At 35.9% G+C, this 18,461-nt stretch overlaps 1 protein-coding gene across 1 annotated transcript in view; it reads left to right on the top strand.

Annotated features, from left to right (window-relative positions):
• Nucleotides 1-18,461, top strand: part of WRN (Werner syndrome RecQ like helicase) — a 140,105-nt gene that overhangs the window by 109,646 nt on the left and 11,998 nt on the right. Inside the window, exons 28-33 of the mRNA XM_023517018.1 lie at nucleotides 967-1,042; nucleotides 1,252-1,364; nucleotides 3,103-3,217; nucleotides 8,319-8,447; nucleotides 10,782-10,944; nucleotides 17,447-17,643. Of these exons, the coding sequence (XP_023372786.1) occupies nucleotides 967-1,042; nucleotides 1,252-1,364; nucleotides 3,103-3,217; nucleotides 8,319-8,447; nucleotides 10,782-10,944; nucleotides 17,447-17,643 (793 nt within the window). The remainder of the gene's footprint in view (nucleotides 1-966; nucleotides 1,043-1,251; nucleotides 1,365-3,102; nucleotides 3,218-8,318; nucleotides 8,448-10,781; nucleotides 10,945-17,446; nucleotides 17,644-18,461) is intronic.

The following is an 18,461-nucleotide window of genomic DNA, read 5'->3' as shown; positions in this document are numbered from 1 at the left end:
AACCCACTACCTTAGGTGTATGTGGCTGGCGCCTTAGCCACTTGAGCCACAGGCGCCAAGCCTATACATGGATAAATTAAAAGTTTATAATTTTCTGATATTATTGATTCTTTGAGGTAGAGTTATCTTTCCTTGAGTTTAAGTTTACTTACTTTAGCAGTAAGATTTGACAGCTATGAAAATGAAATTTTACTTTATATTATAGTTTATGAATTCTTGCTAGCAGAGAAATTAATATGAACATTTCTTTAGTATCAAACACATTTTCCCTTATGCCCTCGAGAAGTGAGAAGTCACTTGAATTTGACGTCTTTTATATAAGCTATTTATACCATTTCATTTTGGTAACTTTTCCCATTTATAATTAATTAATAAGAAATGGCTCTTGTAGAAATTGGTTTTCTGTCTAGTTTGCTTCTTAGTACTGTTCATTTCATGGTGTTTCCTAATTGGGTGTTTTTCCTTCTTGTGAGGAATCAAAAACAAAATGACTTCTGTGATTTATTTTATTTTTTTGTTTGATTTTGAAGAAAATTCTAAATAACTAATTGTCCCCACCAGCCCAAAATAAGTGACCTTAGAGCAAGAATTAAAGATTATATCCCAGTAGGTTAAAAACCCCACAAAACTAGTGGTTTAAAAAAATGTTATTATTGGTATGGGGATTAAGCAGTACTTTGTTTCAAAGCATTTGGTTGAGGAGCAGAATGGGAAAAATACTCTTTGTAAACACCTCAGTTTTGTGATGAGCAGTTTTTACTTTGCCATGATAACGAATGTATTTGATCCAAAATGTTTAAAATTTAGGCCGTTGTTACTTAAACATTAAATAAATTACCTTACTGATATTGTGAAGAATAAATGTTGGTAATGACATGGAAAGATACTCTCGTTTTGTAGATGAAATAGAAAGTAAACCAGGAAAAATAAAATCTCTTATTATTTATTTTCTTTTAAATATTTTAGTATCGTGGTACAGTCACCAGAAAAATCTTACACTTCCAGAGAACCGGTCGTTTTAGCTCAAGAGCAGGTGACTCAGGTAAGGCTTTTATAAAGGGGTAATTAGCATATGAGGGATTAGTGACAATTCTGTGCATGTTCAAAATTCTGTTGTCAGTATCTGAAAAAGTCTGAGGTGGAGTTCAGGTTATAGTCATCTGAAGAGGCAATGTAGTATCTGAAAATCTAAAAGTAAAGGATTGGATCTAAGTACATTTTTGAAGTCTTTTTTCTTTGTTTTTTGTTCAGACCGTGTTGTATGCCAAATTGGTCGAAGCTAGGCAGAAACAGGCCAATGAAATGGACGTTCCTCCAGCTGTGCTGGCAACAAACAAGGTGCTGGTGGACATGGCCAGAGTCAGGTAGGCTGCCGTGGGTATGCGTTCAGTTCTCTTCTAACACGGTCACTTAGGAGATAGGTCATTAAGTTGATACCATGTCCATGCTTCAGCTGTCACCTCTGTGTGGTGACTTCCAAATCTCTCATGCTGCTGTGCTCATCTCTGCTGAGTGTCACCTCCACATTTCTACGTGCGTGAAAACCAGCTCGGCTCATTCAGTATAGACATGAATTTTCACTTCAAACCTGCAGCTCACCCAAAGCCCAGATCTTTTCTTTTTGAATTCTCTATTTTTGTTTGTCCTTCCATCACATGCCTGATCAGAGGTTCCTAATGTTTGACACATCTCATATTTTCACTGTGACGTTTAGCCCCCCCCCCCCCCGTCCCTTGTGTGGGGCAAAAGCCTCTTCACTGCTCACTACTCCTTCTCTCTGTTACATCTGGTGTTAGTCTTCCTTTATCATGTACTTCTGCTTAAATGCTTTCACATTGTTTTGGCTTCTTTAGCTTAGAATTCAAGGCCTTCCGGTTATGGACTTAATTCACTGTTCTGTCTAAGTCGGAGTTTTGTTTACCATTGTTGAAGGCCCTTTTGGCCCTCCGTGTTTTTCTTTGCCATGTCTTCCTTGTTTCCTGGATTCCTCAGAACTCCTGAAGAAATCCTTTAGGGTCTAGCTTCATTACAGTTCCTCCGAGAAGTCTTCCATGGTCTTAGCAGCAGAGTAAATCCTTTCTCTTGAATTTATAAAGGACCTTTAAGATGAATTCTAAAGATGCTGCTATGACGTTTATCACACAATGCTGTGTTTTACTTTTTTGTAATAACACGTGGTAAACATGTATTATTATATCTTTTAGATTTTAAACTCTCTGCATAAAGATCTTAGTTCCTTATGTCTTTGTGTCTCCCACAGCATCTGGCATAATTCCTAGTAAACACTAGATGGTTGTTAAATATTTATAAACAATTATTTCCTATCTGGTAATTGTATTCTTTCTTTTGAAAATTGTTTCTGGTAATTGTATGCTTCTTTTTAAAAAATTGTTTCCATCCCTAAATTTCATCCAGTAGATGTTACTTCAGTGCAGACTATTCTAGTGATATTACACAGTGTTCATTATCTTACAATAATTATGGTAAATGTAAGTATTCTAAGATGTTCCTTAAATATCTTCTCTGAATATTTAAGTATAAAGTAATCATTAGGTTGGTGGATTTTTAGAAAAAAGACATCATACAGTCTTTAGATATTGCGTGCAATAAAGAACAATAAGAAATACTGAGCTGAAAGCCAGAAGTGTAGTTAGCAGCATAATTAATTACCGTTATAGGTAACTACTTTGTGGGAAAAAAATAATAAATGAGGCTTTCTTCTGAGAGTTTCTTAGCCTCTTAGTGTTACCCAGTTGGAGCCCCATAGTTTTCTTTTTCGTTTCTATAAAGTAATACATTGAATCATTTTACTTTAGCTTGTTCTTTTATAATAATGGCCTGTTTAACAGTTAGTACTGTGCTTTTGTGGTAAAGGAGGCTGTAGTATTTTTATTCATAAATTTTTAAAACAGCAAATCTTTGAATGGTGGGAAGCAAAGAAAGAAATTGTAAAACTTGATGACTTGTGTTATGTATTGGTTTGGCGGTTGGGAAAGAATGTGCATTTCTTGAGGTTGAGTTTCAGTATGAAGCTGAGCATCAGCTATATTGCTGGAGTAATACTGTGTCAGTGGTTTTTTAACCTTTTTTTCCCTTAAACAGACCAACTACGGTTGAAAATATTAAAAAGATTGATGGTGTTTCTGAAGGCAAAGCTGCTATGTTGACCCCTCTGTTGGAAGTCATCAAACATTTCTGCCAACTAAATAGTGTTCAGGTAAAATACTGTGGTTTGCAGGAGCTCTTAGAGAATAAGCATTTGGGACCATTTCACAAGCAGCATTTTCTCCCTTTATTATTTGCATTTCTTTACTAGACACTTAGAAGATGAATTCAGATTGTTTTTTGCGATCAACCTGTTGTGAAGACATGTCAGTTACCTATTTTTAAAGATGATAGAGTAGAGTTGTGAAGGCTGCTTATGTCTTTCTATTAAAATTTCATTGGGAGATTTTGTTTTTAATTTTGAATGAAGGCCAGCTGTGGTGGCTCACGTCTGTAATCCCAGAACTTTGAGAGGCTGAGGCAGGATGATGGCTCACTAGGAGTTTGAGACCAGCCTGGGTGACATAGTGAAATCTCTTCTCTAAAAAGTTTTTTTGAAAAATTAACTGGGCAAGGTGGTGTGTACCTGTAGTCCTAGCTACTTCAGAAGCTGAGGCTTGAGGATCATTCGAGCTATGATTGTGCCACTGCACTCTAGCCTGGGCAACAGAATGAGACCCTGTCTCAAAAAAAAAAAAAAAAAAAGATTTGAATACTGAATTTTTGGTTGATAAACTCCAACTTTTATTTTCAAATGTGGTTGCTAGAAATTAAAGATGTAAAGTTAACCTTACTGTCAGTTGCTAAGGAGCTCAGCCACTTTTTCTTATTTTTTTGGCATATTGTCTGATTAGTCTCCCCTTCCCATAATGCTGTCTTTTGATATTATATGGATTTCACGTTACTCTCTTCTGCCTTAATAGCATTTTCTTGCCCCACCATAAACCACCATTTGCACAAGGATTGTTTGGATTTTTCTTTAAACTCTACATGCAGACTCTGCGCTGTGTACTGCAGGACAGAGGGTGAGGCAGTGTGTGGCCATGGAGAACTGCTGGACTCAGCCAAGGATCAGGATCTTGGTTTGCCTCTGTATAGTTTACCTGTGAAGCCTGGACAGCTTTAAATTCTTTGGGTCTTCAATTCAGTAGAAATGATACAATAGAGATGATACTTCTGTCCTGACATCAAGGAAACAGTGATGACATTAGAAAGATAAAAGACGTGAGATGCTTATAAAAAGTTAGAAGAATTAAATGCATTCAAGGCAGTATTATGGGATGCTTTTTACTTCTGAGAACTTACTGTGCACAGTTGCATCTTGCTTTAGAAAAATAATCCTCTTAAGTAGAAAATCCTTCTTTTTTTTTTTTTTAGAGACAGTTTTACTTTGTCACCCTCAGTAGAATGACGTGTTGTCACAGCTCACAGCAACCCCCAGCTCTTGGACTTAGGTAATTCTCTTGTTTCAGCCTCCTGAGTAGCTGGGACTACAGGTGCCCACCACAATGCCTGGCTATTTTTTTGTTGCAATTTGGCAGGGCCAGGTTTGAACCCACCACCCTCGGTATATGGGGCTGGCGCCCTACCCACTGAGCCACAGGCGCCGCCCTCCTGGTGCTTTTTGTGTATAGCATTTCTCTCTCTTGTTATAGACTATCTTTGGCAACTTTAAATTTTCTTTTTTATAGTCTTATGCAAGACATTATGTGACAGTTTCTTGTATTCCATATGGATATTTTGAAAATGAAATTATAGTGTCTTTAATGATTTGATAAAGAATACCATACCTACCAGCAGTAATTGAATAAGTTTCCTCTCGCTGTACATTTGATGATAGTATCTTCTTTCATAAAGGAGTGGTATTATTTAATAATGAATGAATTACCCTCCTAACTGCCTTTAGCAGAAGAAGCTGAAGTAGGGCAAAAGATAAAGGCATTCCGTAGGGTAGGTATGGAAACCTTTATGAACCTTCTACATAGAGAAAATACCTGCTGAATTCTCTGATCAGGAATTATGCCTGGATTATTCTGCAAATTGAAACTATTTGTTATATTAAAGAAATTAGTAAACATTAATGTCTGTTAAGTCAGTTTTGTTATTTACCAGCTTCATTGGCTTTTAATATATTTTTAAAATTTTTGAAGTAAAATTTAAATACTATCATAGTAGAATCAAAAGTTAAAAATATGGTAACAAGAGTATTCAACCCATTGAGATGGCTATTTAGGAAAAATATGCTAAAATAATTATGCAGAAATATATTTTAGGAAAATTATGTTTTTAAAGTTTCTTCTTTGAGTTTTATTGCCAAATCCATAAAGATTTTAGGATTTATGGGGCAAAAAGATGATCTCATGTGTAAATGTGCAACTAAAGGATTTAGGAATATCCGAAATACTTAGCAGAGTAATCCAAAGTCATCTGAAGATGGCAGGACTAGAAGGTGATTCTAGTAAAAAAAACCTAATCAGATCATTTTCCATGTAGACAAAAGTCTGACTGTGTAAACATGCATCCTATAAATTTATATAGGTACTATGTTATCAAATAAAAGAATTCAGGGACAGGGGAGTTGGTGAATGTGTAAAGGTATTGATGAAATAAAATAGGCTATGAATGACAATTATTAAAATGGGCTGGCCCATACAGGGGCTCATTTTACCGTTCTCTTGACTTTGGAGTATGTTTGATAGTTCCCACAGTAAAACGTAATAAAAACATTTACAAAAGAGAACAGAGAATGGTCAGTTACGGAAGTGCGTGAATAGGAAAGGCATAAGGATAAAAGTAGGCAAAGCTCACCTAAGCTTTCTCATCTGTCCTCAGATGGGAATACATTTTGGCTAACTACATTTAAATATGTATTATAGTTCAATTGGCAAGGAGAATGCCTTAACTGACCTTTGTAATTAAGAGGCGACTTAAGACACTACCACAAGTTCCCTTGTTATATTCCAAGCTTGCTAAACAACTTTCAGGTAAGCTGGCTTCCTGTATAACTCTTCCATAGAACAGAACACAGTGGCTGGGCCATGTGATACTTCCCAGTCGAATTTGGTTTCCAGTATATACACTTACATTTATACACACACATCCATAAAGACATAAAACCAATTTCACAGAGCTGAATAATACAGATTTACTTCCCCAAACACAACTACTCTGGAACAAGACTAATCAGACTTGTGAGATTACAGGATCAGACCATGGCAAATGCTGGACCAGACGAGGTAGCAAGAGGCTTCCTCAGAAAGTCCCTGTTCTGTCTTGATGTGTACCTTCCAAAAACTGCACGTGGCAGCCATTCTGAGGCTAAACCCAGGCTCTGTTTCCTTTACATCTGTACTATGTGCTCGGAACACTAGGGTTATTTGATTGGAGTTGTCTTTGGTGTTGTTAAGAGAGGAGAGCTCTGAGGTTCTTGCATATGCAAAGTGAAGTCCTGCAGAAGGTTTGGAAAACACATTTTATTGCTTTGGGTCAATGATTCAAATTCTGAAATTGGGCATCATACATATAACATTGGAAAAAGGAAAACAGAAACATTTGTATTTTTCACCAAGCAGTAAATTAATGCTCAACTAATAATGTTTTGTATTGAACTCCCTAAATAATAGAATATGCAAACAGAAAGTGTATTTCTTCCTCAAAGAAAAGCTTGTAAATATTCTTCCTTGTATATCTACGTATAATGTAGTAGAGCATATGTTACGTAGCCATATCAAAATGATGCCAATATCGTTTGTCAAGAGACTAGGCTCTTTAAATTATTAGTTTGTTATAGGTTTTATTATGACTGCAGCATGCTGTTATAATCTACTTTCAATGTGTGGTTAAAAAATAATTGTTTCTTTACCTTTTTTCCAGGTTTTAAAAATAAGCATGAATCTTATTTTTCATTCTTTCCCCATTTTTTCTTTTTAATGTCTCTTAAAGAACCATATTTAAAATTTCAAATAATACTTAAAGTTTAGAGCTCTAGTTTAAAAATTTAGGCCAGGTGCAGTGGCTCATGCCTATAATCCCAGCTCTTGGGAGGCTGACGCAGGTGGATTGCTGGAGCTTAGAGGTTCCAGACTAGCCTGAGCCAGAGCGTGTCCTTATTTCTAAAAATAGCAGGGTGTTGCGGTAGGCACCTGTAGTCCCATCTACTTGGGAGACTGAGGCAAGGGAATTACTTGAGTCCAAGAGTTTGAGGCTGCTATGAGCAGCTATGACACCAGGTCACTCTACCTGGAATGACAAAGTGAGACTCTGTTTCAAACAAAACAAAACAAAAAAAAATAAAAAAAAAATAAAAGTTTTATCTTTTAAAATCTTAGATACATAGAATATGGTGTTATAATCTATTTCCTTGTGATATATTAGCAGAATTTATGGTTATAATACCTAAATTTGAATATAGATTCAATTTATTCAATTCTAGGGGTTTAGAGTACTATTTTAAAGAGAGTGATTCATATTATTGTTCTTTTTTTTTTTTTTAATAGAGAGATAGGGCCTTGTTCTGTCACTGTGCTAGAGTACAGTGGTCCAATTATAGCTCCCTGTAACCTCAAATTTCTGGGCTCAAGTTTCTGTTATAGTCTCCTGAGTGTCTAGGACTGCTGGTGTAAACCACCGTGCTCAACTAATTAAAAAAATTTTTTTTCTTACACACTGGGTCTTGCTGTATTGCCCAGCCTGGTCTCTAACTCCTGGCCTCAAATGATCTTCCTGCTGCAGCCTCCCAGTGTGCTAGGATTATAGAGATTTGAGCCATTGCATCTGGCTGATAGCTCCTTTTTTTATTCCTTCTTACTAGCTAAAAAGAAGACAAGGAAATGTTTTTCACTATACATATTTCATTTAAATTATGTTTTCTAGCATCATTTTACCTTTTAAAATTAATACCTATAGCCGGGCATTGTGGCAGGCGCCTGTGGTCCCAACTACTTGGGAGGCTGAGGCAAGAGAATCGCCTAAACCCAGGAGGTGGAGGTTGCTGTGAGCTGTGATGCCCTGGCACTCTACCAAGGGCAATAAAGTGAGACTCTGTCTCTAAAAAAATAAATAAAAGAAGTCAAAATCCAAAAAAAAAAATTAAATAAAATAAAATTAATACATAAAAATCCCAGTTTTGTTTAGGGCTCCCCATAAAAAGAGAATTCTCTACCTCGTAGTGAGAGGTTTTACTTGGGTTATTTTTTTCCCTCGTGGTTGGTGATCATATTCATATTCTTTCATTATATTCATACTGTTATTTGTCTGTACTTAAACTTCTCTAGACAGACCTCTTTCCAAGTATAAAACCTCAAGAAGAGCAGAAGGAAATTTTGGTAGAAGAAAAGAAATACTCACTTCCACATTCTGTGGTCATCACTTACTCTTTGTTCCAAGAAAAGAAGATGTCTTTGGTGAGTGTTACTTTCAGGTTACAGGGAAGTTTTTAGCTTTCCAGGCTTCTGTTTTATCATCTTTTTAATACTTATGCTGTAAGGTGGGATCAGTTTCTTCTAATCCTGAAGTGAATCTGATTTTTATCTCTTTCTGTTACTCCTCCTTCTGTCAGTTAGGCAATAGCAGGAAGTCTAGTTTTACCATGATCGATCTTACAGAGGCTGTTTCGGGGGTGCCGAGGAACACATTTGTAAGCTCAGGGATATTACTGCAGCACATTTTAGAACTCAATTTCTAAAAACGGCACTAATAGTTAAAATACTTTTAGTATCTGTACTGTTAAGAAACAATCTTAAAGATACATTAAGTTAAAAAGGAAGGTGCAAAGCTGTGTGAAAAATAAATGTAGATGTACCTGTGTGTGCATGTGTAGATAACACGCTTATATATTCACATCTTCATGTATGTATGTAAAAAATACATACAGTATCTTTGGAAGGAGATCTGAGACATTGGAAATAAGTTTGTAAAAATTTGATTTTTCATTCATATCATCTAGTACTGTTCTGTTTTTTTTTTTTTAACCATGCCTGATGGTCTTTGAAAAATATCTAATTACTATTAAAAAGACCGTACTTAATGTTTCTTCATTGTACTAACATAAATCCTTAAGGCTGTTGAGTTTTTTTGTAATCAAAAGAGAAAAGTGTATCTTAAGGGAATAGGGGCAGTATGAAGCTTCCATCTAAAGTTAACTGATGTGAATTCCCGTCTTCTGTGCCATTAAATTGATTTGGAACAGGTTATGGGTCCAGTGCCAACCTTTTCTGTTCTTGGTGCCCCCATTTGTGTAGCTACATTACACACTCTTTATTCAGATAAGGCCCCTAAATATAAGAGTAAACAGGCCGTAGCTTATCTTACTTACGGAATGAATGTTCTAATTAGATAGTCAAGTTTCTTAAAGTTCCTTACCGAGGCCATTAAGTCCAACCCCCAAATAATTCCATGTTACTATTTTTAAAGTAAAACATGATAGGAATTTAAGTTCAGTCTCTTATATAAGTGGTAACTTACATGTATATTTTTAAAATGCCTGTGCATACATAATTTGACTATGCACGTATGGTAGAGCCAAATAGAGTTACGAAGAAAATTTGGTAGTGGCTCCAAATTTTCTGAATACAGTCATAAATATTCACATATTATACATATTATACACATATTACAGATTCATGTTTAAGATGTGAAGAATGTATATTTTAATCTGTGTCTTTTGGTATTATTTGGTTGTATTTTATTGTATAGTATGATGGTATAATTATCTGTACCTCCTGGGAGTCTGACAGGGTCTTGCCACTTAACCACAGAACTAAACATGCCTAAGGCCTAATTAATCAGGAGAATAATACAGTTAGTTATGGTAATTTGATTCCTGGTATCAAATAACCCTAACATCACAGACACATGGTGCACACTTTCTGGTAGAAAAGAATAGGCAATTAATGAAAGCAACTTAAAACCTGCCTTTGAAGGATGAAAATACAGCTTTAAGTGCTATTCTGTGGTAGTATCATTCATGCAAATACAGCCTAAATTTAGGCTTTCAAAATGCGGTGGAAGAGAGTGTCATGAAATCAGAGCCGAGTGACTCAGCTGAGTGATGAAAAGAAGGTTTTACCTAAAACATAAAATGTACCGGGAGTCACATTTGTGTAAAAAGCTGTATAAATATGTAGCACTATCCTAAATTTAAACAATTCATGTTAAGTTCTATGGTAGGAAAATGGTCATAGCCCTTGTGAAATTGTAGTTATTGTTATTTTGTGAATAGAGTTGATTTAAACACTTGTTAAAAGTCTTCTCAAGAACTTCTTAATGCATCTGGAGCCTGTGTTATCATAAGCATTTTAGGGTTTGCTTTCTTGTGAATTCATGTAACCAAAGCACCATGTGTATTCCAAGTGTAGAGAATATTGGATTACAGTTTACTGTGTTTTCAAAAGGTTGTGACAGCTATTAGACTTGCATAGAAAGACTTCTCTCTGCCACTAATTGCTTTTTAAAGTGAATAAAGATAGATGAAGATTGAATTCTTAGCTAAAGCTGGGTGATTTTGTTTTATTCAGTACAGTATAACAAACATAAAAATAGAACCTCTGGAAGTTTATAATGTGAGTAGTTCTGAAGAAATTGTTAAAATGAAAAATGTGAGTGAACATTCAGTTCATTGTTTATTTCTCAGTGAACACTTGCTACCTGAACATCTTGGATATTTTTTTTTAATGAAGTACAGTGGAGATGTAAACAAATAAAAAACCTCACTGGTTCTTTCGCTGTTGTTTCTGTAGAATCAGATAGCTGAGAACAGGATTCTGCCTCTGCCGGCAGTTGGCATGCATTTATCCCACGCGGTGAAGGCTGGATACCCCCTAGATTTGGAGCGAGCCGGACTTACTCCAGAGATTCAGAAGGTTATTGCTGACGTTATCCGAAACCCTCCCGTCAACTCAGGTGATGAGCGGCCTCCTTTGCAGCTAATGACTTGAGTTCTTGAACCCAGATAAAGTAAACAAGCAGCGCTCTCATGTTTTTCAGCTGCACTGACCCTTTATGCTGTTATGAAACCTTATTTTGGTAATCCAGTTTATTGTTTTAAAAAAACAATCTTTCTTCCCATTGTCCCTCAGAGGAAGTGATTCTGAGAGAGTATTTTTCTTTTCAGCTTTAGATTACAACTTTCCAATTCGTTCAGAACAACACGCACTTTAATTCTTTTCTCATTTCTGCCCCATCGTTGCACAGAACACCTTTTTTTCCTCCATGTTATTCCCAGTACCTGACTCCCGACTTTTCTCCTAAATCTTAGGGTCCTTGTCATTGGTTTCCCTTGAGTAGCCTTTCTAATCATAGTGGTACCAGTCACTGTCACACGGAAGAGACAACTTGAGTTCTGTGGGGCCCTTGTGGAAGGATTTCCTCATGTCACGCTACTGCACAGTCTCAACTGTGCTCATGGGAATTAAGCCCTTCCCATTGGCCTGCAGAATGTTTTAAATTATGATTCTTTTTTTATAAAAGTAAAGATGAGGTACATTAGAGGACTTCCCCCCTCAGTGTAGAAATATAAACTTGGTGTCTTATAACTCAATAAATCTGATAAATTTCTCTAGATTTGTAGGATAGAGCAGTGGCCATTCAATTAGCCTAGTCTCCAAAGCCGCAGTTAAAAAATTACCTATTAGGGTTTGGTGCTCGTAATACAGTGGTTATGGCGCCCACCACATACACCAAGGCTGGCAGTTTCAAACCTGGCCCGGGCCTGCTAAACAGTGATACTGCAACAACAAAAAAAGTAGCCGGGTGTTGGGGTGGGCGCCTGTAGTCCCAGCTACTTGGGAGTCTGAGGCAAGAGAATTGCCTGAGCCCAGGAGTTAGAGGTTGCTGTGAGCTGTGATACTATGGCACTCTACCGAGGGCGTTAAAGTTAGACTTTGTCTCTAAAATAAATAATAAGCCAGAATTATTTTTTTCCCGATAAATGTATTGTCTCTCAGGACTTAAATAAATGTGTGTCTTTTGACATGTTATTAAGTAGTAGGCAATATTCTCTGAGTTTGTGCAATTTTTTTTTTCTGTTGACAATTATTTTTGCTGTCATTTGGCTGCCTTCTTTAAATCTTGAAGATTGACGGTATTCGTGTAGTCAGCAAGAGCAAAGGCTCTGGCAGCAGAAGGATCTGTGTTCACATCTTGGTTCTACCATTTCATTGCTGTGTTACCTTCAACAAAATACACAGTCTCCCTAAGCTTCAGTTTCCTCATTACTAAAGTGAGGAGAGATAATATTGCTTCTGTTACAGAATTATGAGAAATTCAATCCTGCATTGGTTAACAGTGGGAATACGCTCTGAGAAATACGTATGTTAGAAGATTTCATCATTATGCAAATGTCACTTAACACGAATGGAGATGATGTAGCCGGCTGTAGACACTAGGCTCCTGGAGACTTAATGAACATATAAATACTGTACACTTAGGCTATACTAAATTTATATAAAAAAAAGTTATTTAGTGTACACAGGGTTCAGATCATCAGTATCACTGTCTTCCACTCCACATCTTGTTCCACTAGAAGGTCTTGAGAGGCAGTAACGTGTGTGGCACTGTCATCTCCAGTGATGACAGTGCCTTCTTCTGGTTTACCTTCCAAAGGCCCTGCCTGGGCTGTTTTATAGTTAACTGTTTCTTTAATGAGTAGTGGTGCACTCTAAAATAACAATAAATGCAAACGTAGTTCAGTAAACACAGACTAATAGCACAGTCATTCATTCTCGTTACCGAGTACTATGTACGGTACCTGGTATTAATAGTATGTGCTGTGCTTTTGCGTGTTCTGGCAGAGTAGTAGGTTTGTATGCACCAGCATCATACCAACATGTGACTGACGTCAGGCCCTGCCATGCTAAGATGTCACTTGCTGGTAGGAATTTTTCAGCTCCATCATAGTCTAATGGGACACTGTCATATAAATGGTCTTTCGTTGACCCAAATGTCATTGTGCAGCACATGAGTGGAAATTAGAAACTGTAGAAGAAAGCCTGGGCACACAAGTAGTTAGTGAACGGTGGTGGTGAATATGATGGATGATGACTGAAGAAGTAGGTGTTAAGTAAGATTCGATGGCATCTTAAAAACCCCCCTAAACGTGATTACTTTTATACTCTATCCTTTTTTATTCACTAAGAATATATGAAAAAGTGACACTCATAAATAAGTATATAAGAAGGAAATTTCTAAAACCTGGATTTTATAGGAATGTACAACTTTAAGAATTTAGCACGTTTCAGTGATACATGTGAGTGTGTGTGCGCATGTGTCTGTGTGTACTAAGGAAGACTGGGGCAAAAATATTCTTGAATGATGAAAATGAACGTTTCAGTCTCTAGGAAAACGATAAAGGAACCATTTGGGATTACATTATTCAGCCAAGTATTGACAGTATCTATTTTGTTTGGCTATGATGAAAATTTGCAGTAGTGTTAATTTGGTTTCTAAATCATGTAGTCATAAAATTATGGAAATTTAGATTTGGAAAAGAAATTGGGAGGTGGCACCTGTGGCTCACAGGAGTAAGGCACCGGTCCCATATGCCATAGGTGGTGGGTTCAAACCTAGCCCCGGCCAAAAAAAAAAAACTGCAAAAAAAAAAGAAATTGGAAATCATTAAGTTTTCCTTTTCCTACTCCTACCCTGTTTCAGGATAGGAATTGAGGCCGAGAGAGGGGGAAGATTGTTTTAATCTCACATCTAAGATTAATGATAAGTTTTCTGTTTACTAGACCGTGTTAAAGTCACATTGTCACCCAACTTAAAGAAAGAAATACTCAGTTTCTGATACTGACATAGGATTTAAGTCTAAACCCAACTTAATGAGTGAAATCAATTAACTTATTTATATTCAGGTCAATATCTTTGTCTATCTGATGTCCTTAAATATTCTTTGTCATATTTAGTACTATCTATTTTCTGAGTTTAGCAATTTCAATTTCTGACGTTAGATAACTTTTAATTGTGTCTTAAGAACTATTAAAATCTAGCAGAATATATAACCTTGAGAAATTCTTTATTTAATTTTGAATTTATTTGAACAACCTGATTCAACAGCTATCAGGGAGGTGAGAGAACACATAGGGTTTGAGTGACGAATTAGTGAGACATCGTCTCCCACAGAGAGTACAGCGTTAAATAGAGAATGACAGAGAACATTTTAAGTATACTTGTTAAATACTCATTTCATTCTTTTAATACACTGTATGGAGATTGCACATATAATATGAGGAAGCGTATTTTTATAGCTTACTCTCAAAGCCAAAATAGAAATTAAGAAGGTTGTGATAAGCATAGCTCTCGCTTTTACTTCTTTTGATCACGCATTTCTTGCCTCTCAGACATCATTTATTGATAGGAAGTTTTGCTTCTGGATTCAAATAGAATACTGCTTATTCTGTTACTGGAGGAAATATTGAGTTATAAATAATAAAAAGAAATGAAGATAGACTTGCTACATTAATGATTCAGATGTTATTTTCATCTTTTATTTAACAGTAGCCAATCATATAATTCAGTGTTTTAATGAACAAGTTTGATTGAGATCTAAATTTTGTACAGTCCTTAATTGAGGAATGTCCTGTATTTTGTTAATGACATAATCTTAACTTAAAAACAGAGTAATTGTGCATTGAGAAGACATGTCTATTTTCATACCATCATATTTGTTAAGTAGGTTTTGTCCTTGTAATTCTTAATATTTAAAGGAGTTCTATATCTTTTTATTCTTTTTTTTTCCACGTTTATATAACTTTAAACTTGTTTTATAGAGTTGAGATTCTAACTGTGCTTAATAATCAATCCAGCAAGACATTAAATATTTTTGATAATTTCATTCTTCATGTGTATATAACTGGAAAATTGAGAAGGGCTTCCAAAAGACCTGCCGTGAATGTAGGGGCAGTATGATCTTCAAAGTGCTGCAGGAGTGCAGGCAATGTTATTAATCCTCCTGCACTTACTTACCTGGGAAGTTAGAGCAGAAGATGTACTTTTAATGCTAGATGCCACTTATTTATGTATATAATGCAAGATTAATGAGTTGGTTAGAGTATGGGAAAATTTACATGGTATTTCTAGAGTATTTCTATCCAGTAGAAATATAATATGAGCTACATGTGAAATTTAAAATTTTCTAGTAGCCACATTAAAAAGTAAACTAGTGTAATTAATTTTGATAGTACAAATTATGTTCAAAATTTTATCATTTCAACATATCAATATAAAAATTAATAGAACATTATAGTACTTTTTCTGTAATAAGCCTTTGAAATCAGGCATATGTTTTATATTTGCAGCGTATCTGCTGATGTTAAACTTCAAGTGAAAAATAGTTGATCTATACTTAGCTTTCATAAGATTTACATTTGAACAAAGTAGATTAATACACTCAAGTTGTTCCAAACATATTAATATTTAAATTTTTCTAGTGATGCAGTCAAATACTATCAGATTTTAAATTTAGTTTTGAATTCATTAGAATTACTTAAATTCAAGAATTCAGTTTATCAGTCACACCAACACCCCTCCCCCCCTTTTTGTGCCATAGTCTTACTCTGTCATACTCAGTAGAGTGCCATGGCATCATCATAGCTCATAGCAACCTCACACTCTTGGGCTCAAGAGATCTTGCTGCCTCAGCCTCCAGAGTAGCTGAGACTACAGGCATCCACCATAACACCCGGCTAATTTTTTTTTCTATTATTAGTAGAGATGAGGTCTTTCTCTTGCTCAGGCTGGTCTGTTCTGGGGGTCTCTCTCTTGCTGAGGCTGGTCTTGAACTCCTGAGTTTGGCAAGCCACTTTCCTAGGCCTCCCAAAGTGTTAGGATTATAGGTGTGAGCCACTGCTCCTAGCTCACACTATTATCACAGTATCCTGTTTCAAATACCAAGTAGCAACATGTGGTTTGTGGTTACTGTGTTGTATAGCACAGTTCCAGAGGTAGTTTGGCAGTATGTATCAAAATATAAATGTGTCTTACCTTCTCCCTTCCAGGAATCTAAAAGTATGGAAAGGTATATGTAATATGTGTGCGATAATGTTTATCAAACACTTTTCTCAAAGAAAAAGTGAAAACAAATGTAAGTGAAGTCAAATTAAATTCTGATACATACAAAAAAATATTCCTCAGCCATTAAAAAATGATTAAGTAGTAAAATAGGTGGATTTTCAGTGGCATTAGGAGGGTGTACTGACCAAAGGACAAATGAAATTTAGCGTAGTGGATAAATATGATGGGGAGGTTCCTTGACTTATTTAAGCATAGACATAATCTTATCCTCTCCAAGACTTTGCTTTGTACCAATCTTAACATTTAAAAATTAGTTAGATAACCCAATGACCTAGTTTCCATTAGCTGTGTAACCTTCTCTTTCTGCCTTTTTTTTTAGCTGCAGTATTTATGGGAAGTCCTGGAGTGGCAGCCTCTTTAAAAGAAAGGAGAATATAAATATGAAAACTGTAATAATTTAAAGAACACTTGTTCAGGGTGGCATTTGAAAATACTTTGCTTATTTGAATTGGGTTTCAGAAATGTTTGGTATCTTTAATAAAGGACATGAAGATGAGGGAGCAGGGTCTAAGCTGCTGAGGTCTGCCTTACTCTGGCAGTGGAGAGTTGGAAGGGTTTCTATCTGTAGGAGATTGAGACATCATTTGTAGAAGATGTGAAGAGATGGACACACTCTTAATTTCTTTGTAACTTAAACTCATTTCAAGTTCTTTGATTCCAAAAATAAAACATTTTCCCGAGAAACTTCATCTTGTGGATGTGCATTTTAAATAATTGGTGTCTTTTGTTATGCAATAATAACCATTGAGAAGATCCTTTTCATTAGAATCTTATTTAACAAGTATGATTAGCTTCTATTTTAAGAATAAGTTATGTTTACACTTGATCTTAGCCAAAAGGCTGAGAAGCAATAAGAATAAATTATTCAAGAAAAAATTAATTTGTAAATGATTCTTGGAATTTGAATCCTATCACTTTAGCTTAGTGGATAAATATGATGGGGAGATTCCTGACTTAGTTAAGCATAAATGTAATCTTATCTAAATTTCCGTTTCCTTTAGAAACAGATCTGTGAGTGGTTTTTTTGATTCTCAAGACAGCCCACAAAAGAGAGTTTGAAATGTTGTTTATGCAGAGTCAGTAAAAATGACCTACCTTTGGGTTTTGGAGGTGGTGGTGGTGGTGGGGTTGCAGGGGGTGGGGGGGTTTCCAGGTAATAAGAGGAGTGGAGTTTTAAGTGTATTTCCATTCGGTAGGGCATTTGAAAGAGAAAAATTTTCTTTGGCAGTCTTCCTCCTTCCTTTCTATGAAATATTTCCCTAGTTCCAGCTTATAGGTTTTCTAAAATATTTTCTGCAATTTGTTTTAAAATTGAGTTTTTCATCTTTTACAGATATGAATAAATTTAAATTAATTAGGATGTTCGTTCCTGAAAGCATTGACACGTACCTTATCCACATGGCAATTGAGATCCTTAAAAACAACTGTGACAGCAGATTGCTGTGCCAACCTTCATGTGATTCCAACAAAAAAAGGTGTTTCCCCCGCTCTGAAGAGGGCTGGTTAAGTTCTAAGAGAAGCAGAGAAGAAGTAAGCACTAACACCAAGGTCTTAATCATGTGCACAATTTCATGCAGTGTTTGTTCAGTTTGCATGCTCTCATGTTAGAATGCTTTATTTTTTGAACTGTTAGTAAAATTTTTTTTGAGACATTGTTTTAATCAGATATTAGCCTTTTTGCCTTCTCCCTATTGAAATTACATCGGATGCCAACAAGAAAGTGGGGAGGGGGGGTGTGGATTTTGAGGGGATGGGTGCTGAGAAATTCTAACCAGGCAGTTTCATGAAAAAAATGTATGACATTCTCATTTAGGGGAACAAGGGAGTGTATTGGGTCTGGAAGGTAGATCCAGAGGCGAATGAGCCATCCAAAGCCTCGTTATTCATCAGCCTCCCTGTACAGAAGCAGCAGCTGTGATCACTATGATCTGTTGGACGCCTTTTCAGAATCCTTCATTTGTTAACAACATTCATCCTCTCTGCTGACCTGAGTTGCATCCCCTAGTCTATTCATTTTATAATCATGAGGCTTCTGATAATGAATAATGTCATTAGAACAAGTTTTTTATTAGTTGATGCATTGTTACGTTTACATCTATTGTGTTTGCTCAGTCAGTGGTTTGTTTAATGGAGAAAAATTCTGTGTTGGCTTTAGGAGGTCTGATTATTGAATAGATACGTATATACATAGATACACAGTGGGTTCTTTAAATAAGTAGTTTTTCTTTTATTTTCATAAAGGTTTCTTAAATTACAGTTTAAAATCTTTTCTATTTCAAGAAAGTTTTAAAAATTCACTTGTGTGGCTCAGTGCCTGTGGCTCAAGTGGCTAAGGTGCCAGCCACATA

This window comes from Otolemur garnettii, unplaced genomic scaffold (assembly GCF_000181295.1).
Source record: "Otolemur garnettii isolate 467f Iridium unplaced genomic scaffold, OtoGar3 scaffold00102, whole genome shotgun sequence".
In the NCBI taxonomy this organism is placed as follows: domain Eukaryota; kingdom Metazoa; phylum Chordata; class Mammalia; order Primates; family Galagidae; genus Otolemur; species Otolemur garnettii.
This window is presented reverse-complemented; position numbering and strand designations above follow the sequence as displayed.